Here is a 12500-nt window from a genome sequence, read left to right on the forward strand (position 1 = left end):
AGTTTCTTGCGTCTGTTTGTTGTTGTCTGAAGTGTGTGTGTGTGTGTGTGTGTGTGTGTGTGTGTGTGTGTGTGTGTGTGTGTGTGTGTGTGTGTGTGTGTGTGTGTGTGTGTGTGTGTGTGTGTGTGTGTGTGTGTGTGTGTGTGTGTGTGTGTGTGTGTGTGTGTGCGTGTGTGCGTGCTTCAGCGTGCATGTGTGTGTTTTTCTGTATTCAATACAATGGAAGGGATCCAGGTGAAGCAAGCAGATCGCTCCGGGCGGACCGTACTGAGATTTCCACCCTATAATGTCATGACAGCGTCCCATGGAATTCACATCTGCTGACAAACAGCTTTCCCCTGCTTGGGGTTCATGTTGCCTCTTGGCTACCATACCTCTACTATCATCAGTGTACGTTTTGCGTTTACATTGCAGTTTTATGATTGATTATTAGGATTGGTTGCTTACCATCTGAGACACAAAGAAATTAAATAATGATAATTCCTCATGTGGGGCTGATAAAGTGATGATAGATGTGTGAAATATATATTCCTGTGTGACAGGCTTAACGTGTCGGGTCCTTGACTTCACTGATGTGATGTTAGTCTTCTGCAGCAACACTGCATGCAGGACGACTCGGTTTTCCTACCTAGCCTATGTAAAGGGCTTCCTTTACATTGTAGATATCTGTACCATACACACTCGATCAATGTCTCTTTTCCAACTGACCTCTCTTATCTTAAGCTTTTTTTTACTTTGCTTTGTCATTTTGTTCTGTCGACGACCATCATGGCATGAAATACAAACATCCCCCCAGCGATAGTATCACAAAATGCCATAGACAAATAGCGCCGTCAACTGAGAACGCACATCTCCAGTACACCATCGAGGGAAAGGACATAAAGGTCAACACATGAGCTACTTCAACAATTTTGTCCTGACGTATTCTTATTCAGAAAGCCTTGACAGAAGCAGCACTTGCTCCCCTAATCGTTCTCCTGGTTGTAATTTTGTCTCTCTCTCCTCTCCATGCATCCGCACTCTCCACCCATCTGACCATCGCTGGCCGCATTTTAGTCCTCACTTAACCTCTTGTCATTGTTTACTTCCTGAAAGTGCACTCAGTAACACACTCACGTACACACAAACACACCCACCTGCATACGCAATCCGACGTCCCGCCCATACACACATAAACCCGCACACACACACACACACACACGCAGGAAGACACACAGAAGTGCATACACTCTCTGAACGAACCGGTACGCATACACAAACCTGCTCACAGATACAGGCACGTACACGTACACACACGTAGACACACACAGGTAGGTTCATCAGACTCCAGGTGAAGGGCTGTTGGCCTTTCGGTCCTGGGATGCTCCAGGCAAGAGGCAGAGGGAGATTCTGAGGAACCTCAGCTGGTCTTTGTTCACTGTTCAGCCCATCGCTGAGGGGTTTACCTGCTGGGAAATAGACCCGCGCGGGCCACCCTGTTCCTAGCCTGGGGGGGCTGCCATGCCAGGTGTGTGCATGCCGTTCCTGTACGTCCTCTGAACGAGAACTTCAGCGTTAATGTGGACGGAGGAACACAGGTTCAGCACAAGACAAAGACAGGGTAAGGGTAAGGGTCAGGTGGGGTATGTGAGTAAAATATGTTTTAAATGTTAGTTTGTGGAACATCGATTTTTACCAGTACATATTTATTTTCCTCAGAGGCTTAGAGCTGAAGAAAAGATGCTTCAGTGTAGCACTGAATTTGTTTTGTTTATTTTTGGATTAATTGAAGCGTTGTCATATTCCTCTTCCTATCCTAAGGATGGAATACTAGACAATTCAACTTCTCACAAAACATTCGGCTGAATATCATTTGTATTGTTATTTATGCTTCATTTTCATACATTGATTTGCCTTTTGTAACATTTTAAGCAGCCTTTAGGAAGCAATAAAGATAACACTTTATTTTGTTATTTTTGCTTAACTCTCATGTATACATTGCTTTTCGGTAGCAATGCAGATTTGTCTAAGAAGAAAAAAGGAGCAGAGGGTAATAAAGTTCTTGAGGATCAGCTCGCTCCATGCGGGAATGTCCTCAGGGACAACAGTTACTTCAAGAACCCAGTTGTTCTTTTCGAGGTCCACTTTCCCCGGATTCCTCAAAAGTTCAACGACGTGTGGGCGTGGCCTTGCCCTTCCCGTGCCCCGCCCACTTCACTGGAAGCCCCTCCCTCATTGAGGAGGCGTGTCAGCAGTGTGACGAGGTGCTGATGGATGTTCCCGCTCCGCTGCTCCCCTTTCCCCTCCTCCCCGGTGCCGTCCTCCTCCTCTTCCTCGTCCTCGTCCTCGTCCTCCTCCTCCCCCAGCATCTCGGTACAGTCCTGCACGGCCCTCTGCAGCTCCACCTGAGGGACCATACACAGTCAGGAGCCCTGTCTCTCAGGGAACCCCTGCCATCGTTTAGGGTTGTTTTAATATTGGTTGTAACTTATGAACAATCAGTACAATTATTCCACCTTACTGCAATGAATTGGGTCTGAATACCACCTTAATAAAATGAAGTCACTCTGAACACTCATACAATGTTCAACGATAATAGTAAGGTAAAATAGAGTAAACTAAGCTCTATCATCTGAACATAAAAGGGGTCCTTGGTTTAAAAAAAATCTATAGAGGAGGTTCTTCAGCAAAAAGGATTGGAGAAGCGCTGGTTTAGAGGGAGCATTTCACACTTTTTCCTATTCTACACTGGCTGACAATGGCAGAAGAAAACCATGTGAGCTTTCCCCTCCAGTATGAAGTATCCTCCATCTGCTTTTACTACAAACAGCTTCCCTCGCATTATTCCCACAAATCAAAGCATTGTTCTTCCACAGGGAGGGCGGAGAACCTCAATCACGGATGTCAAATCGATGACACGTTACACTGTTTGGTCCTCTTGATGAATTGCGACATTGCATATTTTCCCTTTTAACCAGAACAAAACCGCCGTCCCCCTCCCTCCCCCTCCCTCCGCCTCCCCCTCCCTCCCCGGCCTATCGCAAAATAACTCTCAGATGAGGGATGAAAGCGGCAGCAGAAGGGCTCTAGGGCTGGGGGACGCGTGGTCTTCTTCGTTCATGGAGGTCCATAATTGATCACAGAGTGGGAGCCCACCTGCAGAGGCAGCCCGGCCTTGACCCCGAGGAGGGTGGGGGAGAACCAGGAGCGGAAGATCTTCTCACAGATCACCTGGAGAGGGAGAGAGAGAGGGAGAGAGAGAGAGAGAGAGAGAGAGAGAGAGAGAGAGAGAGAGAGAGAGAGAGAGAGAGAGGGGGGGGGAGAGAGAGAGAGATAAAAGGGTTAGAGATATATTACGTGAGAAGGGAAGGGAGGAGGTCTTTTGAGGATATGAATGGAGCGGAGGAGATAGAGCATCGTATGGACGGAGGCAGAGGGGAGGAGATGAAAGGAGCATTGGGAGAGATTAGATCAATCACATGGTACATATTTAAAAATGGCAGCCATGACCTTCCAATTATAAAGCGGGCGATCCTAAAGGGTCGGAGACAAGGATCTCCTGACATCCTGATCAGTGCGCCGCATCGCGTCGCTGACGGGAAACACGCACGGGGCCCGGGCAATGACGCAGAGAAACCTGTGTGTGTGTGTGTGTGTGCACGTGCATGTGCACACACGCGCACGCATACAAACACACACACAAAGCCTCCATTCTCTGTGGACGTCAGGATGCAGATTGGAGAGCCAGGGGTCATCAAGGGTCGCGATAAGATGATCAGAAGAGATTCTGTGGATCTTCAGAGGGACCGATGGCGGAGCTGAGTTGTCATAGCAACATGTCGGCGGCCCTTTCCCGCCTCTTATCTACTGTTCCCTCATATTTCCATCCCTTCCTCAACTCTAAATACGTTGGTTGATTTTGATGGATTTGTGGCTCCTCCTTCTCAATCCCATAATACCGGGAAAGAGGTTGTCCGGACAACCCTCCAGAAGGTCATGAGGTGAAAGAGCCGTGCTGTCACACCGCCATTTAGAAGCACTTTGTTTCGCGTCCTCTGGGTTTTAGCCTTTGGTTTGGGTCCCCACCTCCTCATCCTCCTCCTGTCGGACCTGCCAAACCATGTGACATCGGATAGGACCCAGCCGGCGTGCCCCGGGACCGGGGGATTGATCCGTAGACGTTGTCATGGCACATGGTGGGAGAGGATGGGTGGACAGAGGCCCAGACAGAGGCCCGTGTCCTGTGCCCGGGCCTTTGAGGACGGGGAGGGGCTACGATTGTGTTCCCTGAAGAAGCAAAAGGTCTGTCCGTATCGGAAGCACAGGCGGCAGATAAGGAGGATGACAGGCCGACATTGGCTGTGATGATAAGTCCGAGGTGCCCGGGGGCTCTGGTTACCATTGTATCGCTCTGACGGGCCCGTCGGACACGGGGCCTCCTGCGGGAGGCCAGTGGTCAGGCGATGGGAACGCAGGGCTGAGATGCTGGGTCTCACGCCCCTCGTGAAGTTGGTTCTCTCTCTGATGGCTTTGTGAAGTGAAAGAATCCATTTATTTTATGACTTATTTTTTTGCGTTTGAATTAATAGCAGATGATTTTTGTAATAATAATAATAATATTTATTATCCTCTATGATTTGTGCAATACATAAAATAAAAAAAGGATTTGTTTCTGAAAAAGTCCCTGTTTATTCCAGTATTGACATTTATTAATGCTTGACAAAAAAAGGCTTTTTAATTATACACACCCTTTAGCAAATTATAAAACAACCTTACCGTTGAGCTTAAATAATAATATATTCCAAACATTATCTATTATTCTAAAAGGGCCGTAGGTAAATAAAGAAAAAAAGTTGGAGGTTAATTACAAAGTCAATCAATCAATTCCTATTAAATGTAAGATTTAGCTAAATAATACACACAATCATCTCTTTATAACTGCATTTTGAGAGATGAATAAAATGGCACTGACCACAAAATTGGATAGATAAAAAAGGGATTTAATTCAGAATTATAGGCGGCTGACACACAGTATTGCTGTTGGGCTCCACTGCCCCGTTGCTTTGGTAACTCATTGACATTCCAGCACTGCCGTCGGCCTCAACCGTATAATTAAATGTTGGGGATGATGGATACGCCGGAATTCTCCTGGTCGCCAGGTACATGGAATTAATCAACTATATTCTGAAAGGTTTGAATGTTTCTGGGTGTTTTAGTGTTTGTGTCCGTGTGTGTGTTTGTCACTTGGAAGTCCACATGCGTGTGTGCCACGATAAAATTTATTCAGCGAGGACTCCGGACTATTCCGGATTGATTTCCATTTTAATACCTTTTGAGACTCTGTGCCACTATAATACAAGACTCACACCGAATGAGTTTGCAAGAAAAAAAGGAAACATTGATTGACCACAATGCAGCGAATACAGCAAGACTGTTGGAAGGAAATTGATCTCCGTTAGTTAATTCAAATGGGAAGAAAGTCTATAGTAGCCTACAGGTAAAAACGAAGTGGAAGAAAACAAGAGTGGACAATTTGTCTGTTCTTTAAAAGTCGCAGGGAAGTAACACACAGGTTGTATGTCATTATGTTCTGCGACTGTCTGTCTCAAGGCTACCTGAGCATTTTGAAGATATTCAGTAGGCTAAGTCAATCTCTATGAACAAAATAATTATGATCATAATATTAGTAATATTATTATATTTATAATCATAATATATTTGTACTAATTTGAGGAAAAACGTTTTCGTTTATGTGCCTTAAATAATTCCTATTAACTATTTGAGCAAAGAACATCAATATATATGTTACTATTACTTACTACTACTATATAATACATTAAGAAATAGACATTGCGTGTCCAAAAAACTAAGGGTTGAACATTTCACTCTGGTGGAATATTATATATAAAAAGTATTTTTTCTAAAATGTCAAACAATTTAGTACATTTTCCCCACTTAATGTCATATGAATTAAAAATTGAGATTTATTTTCCATAATTGATCCACTAAATGTTTAATTCCCCCCGAAAAATGCAACTTTTAATTTAATTTCAACTATGATTAAATTCCGGTTGAGAGTTCTAAAACGTCTACATTCTCTGTAACGGCCGCAGTGGCGACATGCGAGCCCATTGACCCCCCGCGGGTAGGGCCTGCTGCTCTCACCTGCAGGTTGCTGTTGCTGCGTCGAGGGCTGCACCGGTGCTTGTGTTTGTTGCAGCGCGACACACAGTCGAAGAAGTTGCAGTCGTCGTCGCTGGTGCAGTTCTGGTCCAAGATGTCTCGCATCTTGGGCTCGAAGAAGGCCATGTCCACGTCGATGGCAACCACCTGCCCCGTTGGAAGTCACAGAGGAGGGAGAGGGCGGAGGGGGCGAGAGGAAGACATAGGGGACGAGAGAGGAGAGATTGGGGACGAGGGGGGAGAGGACGAGAGAGGGAGACGGGGGGGGGGGGGGGGGGGGGGTGGAAAGGGAGGAGATGAGAACCCAGGCAGAGGAGAGGGGAGATGACAGAGAAGGCCGAGGTGGAGAAGGTGGGAGAGGAGAGGAATGATGATGGAGGGGGAGAAAAGGGAGAACGACGAGAGGAGGAGGAGAGGAGAGAAAATCAGAATGAGGAGAGAATAGAGGAACAATACGATAGAGGTAGAGAAGAGTTGGAGCAGGGAGAAGAGGAAAGGGAGGATGAGGAGAGGGGAAGAAGGAGAGAGAGGGTGAAGAGGAGGAGAAAGCAAACAACGGAGTAGGGGGAGAGAACGGGAGGGGAGTGGAGGAGAGGAGAAGGAGCAGGGAGGGAGGAAAGGCAGGGAGAAGATAAGAGGACAGCGGTATATGGACGAGGACACTTGTTGACAGCTGTTCTTGTGTCGGCCCCTGGATGCCCCCTAGCTGGCCCCCTGTTCCCATGCTGTACCGAGGGTCCGGTGGGTTGGGGTCCATGCTGCTATACGATACGCGTGTGTTACTAAAGCGTCCTCTGGAACCATCCTTTGGCTGTGAGGCACACTGCTGCTCTCGTGAGATTAAATATGTACGTATGCACCATGATCCATTCTTACTTGAGCAATAAAACATATGCCGTTCAATATACGGAAATATTTGTTCGGCTTATCATTCTGAAACCGGTCCGTGCCATTTATGTTGACCTCTTTCCCATATTTCTCCTGCATGTCAGTCGCTAACATTGTTGGTGGTCCAGACACCAAAGCCAATTCAGCTGTAGCACCTATAATTCAGCCGTACAATGCCATCTGCTGAATTATGGATGGGAAGCGAGCCAGCGTCCAGAGACTTTGCGCACGTTTCGTTCCTAGAGAAGTGTTCTCCACTGGGCCTGTGAGCAGATACCTGTCCTGGGAGCAGAAGCAAGTCTTAAAAAAAAAGGTATTCTATAAACAGCTGCCATGAATTGTGACCCACACGTTGAGCTGAATGTGAATGTTCGGCTTGTCAAACCAAGACACAGACTCCAATCCTCTCTCTCTCTCTCTCTCTCTCTCTCTCTCTCTCTCTCTCTCTCTCTCTCTCTCTCTCTCTCTCTCGCTCTCTCTCTCTCTCGCTCTCTCTCTCGCTCTCTCTCTCTCTCTCTCTCGCTCTCTCTCTCTCTCGCTCTCTCTCTCGCTCTCTCTCTCGCTCTCTTCCTGATTAAACAAACTTGAAGTGGGAGCTTTCCCCCTTAGAATAAAGGAAAGCTAATCAGAGAGGAACTACAGCAAGCATTCCTTTCAAAAGAAAAAATCCCAGATGACCCGGGATACTTTGTGGTGAGCAACGTTGCCAAAATAAATGCAAGCCACATGGTTTGTTTTTACAGTCAGGTGCTTTTCACGGGTGTGCCGTAGCTGAATGAGTAGCATAGCTGTGGCTGTCATTAATCTAACACCGTGTCGGACTGCAGCAGAGATCAAGGGGAAGACTCAATCCGTCACACAGCCCCATCTGTCAAGGCCCCCGCTTCTCAAAACACTGTAAAATGCTGGTGGCCAAATTGCTATAAAAACCACATAGAGAACTGTTTCAAATCACAAAAAATGCGACCCTCGTTGGCAGTAGAATCGGACTGCCATGAATTAACTAGCGAGAAGAAGCTAGCTAGAAAGCCTTGTTATTGTGCTATCATTGTCAGGTAATTTATGCAGTACCTGAAAAGGTAGTGTTTCAAATATATACTTTAAAATATTTACAAGGCCAACATTGTCCATATTGGGGTATACGGCATTAAAACTAGCCTTGCCTGAACCAGACGAGTAAATCTCCCGAGTTGTTTCAGTATGAATTAGACACTGTGTCTTACGCTAGTGAGCCCCATCATTTGTTGACAGGACAAAGATATTCCATCGATCTTTTTGAACTTGATCCAATCCAATGAAGGACTGAGTTAGCAATCAGCCCAGAGAGCTCTTTGAAGCTGGGGAAACCCGTCTATGTGATGAATAAATCCATTTTATAAAAAAATTGTTTCCAAAACCCAATTCCGAACTGCTCTCCGCTGCCGCTGAATGTGGGGTTAGCGACGGTGTGGTTTGAATGTGAATAGCTCTGAAGAATGTCTGGCCTGAATTCCAACTAAATGTTTTGGGGAATAGATACTACAGTGGCGCCAGCAACAGTCTTTAACTCTATTCTCCTTCATTGCTGTGTCTGCAGCCGGCTGGAAAATCGGACCGAAAAGGAGCAGAAGGCAACTACTTGGCAACCATTTTTGAGCTAATAAAAATGCAAAGTATTTCAATAGCTGGCCTATAGGGCCATCACAGTGCCTTCATAGAGCACTCACGTTTCAATATGACAGTGAACCCAAAAAACTATTTTAATGCTTTAAAGATCCCATGTCATGAAAATGTCCCTTTCTGAGGTTTCTAACATTAATATGAGTTCCCCTAGCCTACCTATGCTCCCCCAGTAACTAGGAATTTCGTTGGTTGTAAAACGAGCACTGGGCATTCTGCTCCGCCATTGAAAAAAACGAAGCTCAGACACGCCGATTTGGAATTTTCCCCGTATGTCGTCATAAGGGGAGATGCCACCTGGCCTTTCCCTGCCTTGCCAGCCCAGAGAGCGCCACGTGTGTGTGTGTGTGTGTGTGTGTGTGTGTGTGTGTGTGTGTGTGTGTGTGTGTGTGTGTGTGTGTGTGTGTGTGTGTGTGTGTGTGTGTGTGTGTGTGTGTGTGTGTGTGTGTGTGTGTGTGTGTGTGTGTGTGATTACACACACTGTAACGCAAGTGTTGTACCCTTCTTTGGATAACCGTTCTGCTGTTGGTGTTATGGCGCATAACACGTCGGTTCTTTGACGTCTCTGGTATTTCCACAACGAGGCTGTAGTTGGGGTTATCTCAGCCTTCGTTGAGCCCCGCTGCCCGCCGCCAGCTGCGACTCCCTGAAGTACATGAACCACGACATGGAGGAGAAAGGGATTGTTGCCCGCCGCGAATGTCTCCCGCTTGAGCCCCTCTTCTCGCTGCCGAGGGACCACCGCCTCGACGCTGCTCACTGCAGGAGGCGGTGGTGCCTAAGCGCTGCCCGCTGCGAGGCAGTGGTCCCTCGGCAGCGAGGCTCCGGCGGGAGACAATCACGGCAACCATCCCTTTCTCCTCCATGTCACGGTTCAGCCTACTTCAGATTAATGTGGACGTGGAAGAACCAGAGACGTCGGAGAACCCTACGCGGTCGTTTGAGATTCATGTCGTCTGGAGGCGCACACAGCTTTTGGCCGTCATAATATATATTATATGATATAGATATCTATGTATAATATGATATTATTTAGATATAGAGCTCCAGGACTCCCGCCGGAGGACCCGGAGTGTTCTAGAATATTTACAGAACATGGCTAATGGCTGTGTGCGCCTCGCCATTGCGATACATCCACTGTAAACAGAGTGTATGGTACCGTGGCTGCAAGCTGCTCAGGGCCACACCCCCACCCTCCTCCTTGACCCGCCTTGCTCCTCTTCATTTGCATTGAAGCTACAGACACCCAAAACAGCGCGTTTGGGCAAAGCTCAATGTACGACTGGCTCGTGGTGAATGTCATTCTGCCACTATGTTAGAGGACCACTAATATCTATATTAAAGCATCAATAAAGTAGCATGCCTTGGGACATTTAATGTGTTGTATGTCTTCTATGACCTTGAACAAAGTCTATGCCATTTTCTCTCTGTAAAAAAAATATAACACCGTCATCCAGAGCAAACAGGTCCCATGCTAAAATAAGTTATTGCCATTGCCAAAAAACTGTTTGCGAATTTTCTACTCTGCTCCAAACTCAGGGCTGTTCTTTTCGTGACAAAGTGCCTTTTCGGAGGCACAGATGCCGAGAGGGTGTGCTTAAGCCAGGGTGTGTGTGGATGTGTGGAGCTCCCTCTGGGCAGCGGCTGATGTCGATGTCTGCGTTGGACAGAGTTAAGCTTCCCGCTCACGTAGAGCATAGCGCCACGGCGTGGAGCGCAAATCGTATACAACCTCGCTCCCTATCGCTTCCTCTCAACGAAGCAGATAGTAGCCCAAGAACATGTATCAAAAAGGTACCGTTGTTAGTAACCATGGGGATAACACATCACATCGCCTAGAACTCACAGCCGAAAACAAAGTTATAAAATCTCTTAGTGTTCCAACTCAAGCTGAAAAAGGGGGTTTACTCTGGTGCCTCTACTGACCGTCAAGTCCTTCCGGATGGCAAAGTTCTCGGGCTTGATGTCGCAGAGGTGAAGCCGGTGTGTGAAGTCATTGTCAAAGTGCCAGATCATGTCCAGGAAGCTGAGGGCGATGCGGTGGACCTTGTCCCTGCTGGTCATGGGGCCGGCGGGGCCCGGTGGCCCGGGGGCCGACGCCTGGTCCAGGGAGAAGAGGTTCTGGTCCCAGGCGTGTCCGGCCGACAGGAACTCCACGGCGTAGAAGTGGCCGCAGGAGCCCAGGACCCTGGCCACGTGGCTGCTGAGGTCCTGGAGCACTCTGGGAAACGGAGGAGGAAGAGGAGAACATAGAACCACGGTTTACACATACTGACAGAGCTCCATTACTCTCACCTCTTTCTGTTCTCTCTCTCTCTCTCTCTCTCTCTCTCTCTCTCTCTCTCTCTCTAATTGATATCTATATATGAATGGACTCGATCGATCCATGTCTGTCTCTATCAATGTCACTCCTCCCCCCCCCCCCCCCCCCGGCCCTCCGTCTGCCTCACCTGAGGAAGGTGTATTCCTCCTGCTGCAGCAGGGCCCAGAGGGAGGCCAGCTCCGCCCTGGAGTACGGCTTGTCCAGGCTCCTCAGCCTGTGGCCCCACAGCCTGGCCAGGGAGCTGTTCCTCTCCCCGCCACCGGGGGCGCCCTCCACCTCCCCCTCCTCGTCCGCCACCAGGCCCAGCGAGTTACGCACCTGAGAGCAGAGGAGACATCACAAGTCGCTAACCTTAAATTTTGTTCGATAGGAAATAAAAGAAATGTGCGCCCTTGTAATTGTTTTATTTAAGATTAGAAAAGCCCTTTTTATTCGCATTTCTATGTGTTTATATTATTTTTTTATTGGCAAAATGCTCCAAGCCCCTGGTTATTTCTATGTGTTTGTGTGTGTGTGTGTGTGTGTGTGTGTGTGTGTGTGTGTGTGTGTGTGTGTGTGTGTGTGTGTGTGTGTGTGTGTGTGTGTGTGTGTGTGTGTGTGTGTGTGTGTGTGGGGGTTGTGCGTGCGTGCGCGTGTGCGTGCGTGCGTGCGCGTTTGAGTGTGTGTAACTCACTTCTAAAGTGGCGTAAAACACCACGTCCAGAGGAGAGAGATCGTCTGTTGTCTCCTGTAGTGGAACGCAGTGAGACAAGACATTAGTACAAGGGTTTGCAACTATTTTCCCCATTTTTAGGTCTTACACCAACCCAAAAAACACACAAATAATAATAAAAATAACTGATATGATTACTAACCCAAACCCAAAAAACCCAAATCCAAGTAAAACAAAAAACCCAACCCTTAAACCAAACTTAACCTTCATACCAACACCTTACACTAAAACAAATATCTAACTAAATCCTAAAACCACACCCTTAAATCCAACCTTACCCTAAAACAAAACCATGACTTAACCCCAAAACATCATCCTTAAAATAAACCTAAACCCTAGCTTCATCCTAAAATGAAGCCCTAAAACAAAACCTTAACATATTCCTGAAACCACAACCTTACCCCCACCAAAAATAGTTATTCAGAATTATTTGAAAATTGAGAAAAGGCAGAAAAAGGTCTCATACACTTGTGTAATACACTTTATAAGTGCAGCAACCACAGCACATACTCAGAGTTAATGAACTACGGTACACACAGTATAAAATAGCCCCCCACACACACACTGAGGTTGACTTCAGATCAGTATTCAGGCCTCACACGTGTCCCTGCCCCAGCGCCTCACCTGGTAGTCGAGGATGGCCAGGGGCTCGTAGGAGGAGAAGTTCTCCAGCTTGGACTTGAGGATGACGGGCAGCTCCTTCCAGCGCGCCTCCATCACCTTCTTGCCGTTGTCGTAGTACAGGCAGCCCTTGTA

At 47.3% G+C, this 12500-nt stretch overlaps 1 protein-coding gene across 3 annotated transcripts in view; it reads right to left on the reverse strand.

Moving 5' to 3' along the window:
* Nucleotides 1-115: 115 nt before the first annotated feature.
* Nucleotides 116-12500, reverse strand: part of dipk1c (divergent protein kinase domain 1C) — a 34782-nt gene continuing 22397 nt past the window's right edge. For all 3 annotated transcript variants that reach the window (XM_056584499.1, XM_056584498.1, XM_056584497.1), the window contains 7 exons: nt 12369-12500; nt 11706-11759; nt 11160-11350; nt 10636-10930; nt 6145-6309; nt 3136-3210; nt 116-2384 (listed from right to left, as the gene is read on the reverse strand). The exon at nt 12369-12500 is cut by the window's right edge and continues 72 nt beyond it. In XM_056584499.1, the coding sequence (XP_056440474.1) occupies nt 2139-2384; nt 3136-3210; nt 6145-6309; nt 10636-10930; nt 11160-11350; nt 11706-11759; nt 12369-12500 (1158 nt within the window). In that variant the 3' untranslated portion in view covers nt 116-2138. The remainder of the gene's footprint in view (nt 2385-3135; nt 3211-6144; nt 6310-10635; nt 10931-11159; nt 11351-11705; nt 11760-12368) is intronic.

The sequence above is a fragment of the Gadus chalcogrammus genome, chromosome 23, assembly GCF_026213295.1.
Source record: "Gadus chalcogrammus isolate NIFS_2021 chromosome 23, NIFS_Gcha_1.0, whole genome shotgun sequence".
Taxonomy (NCBI): Eukaryota; Metazoa; Chordata; class Actinopteri; order Gadiformes; family Gadidae; genus Gadus; species Gadus chalcogrammus.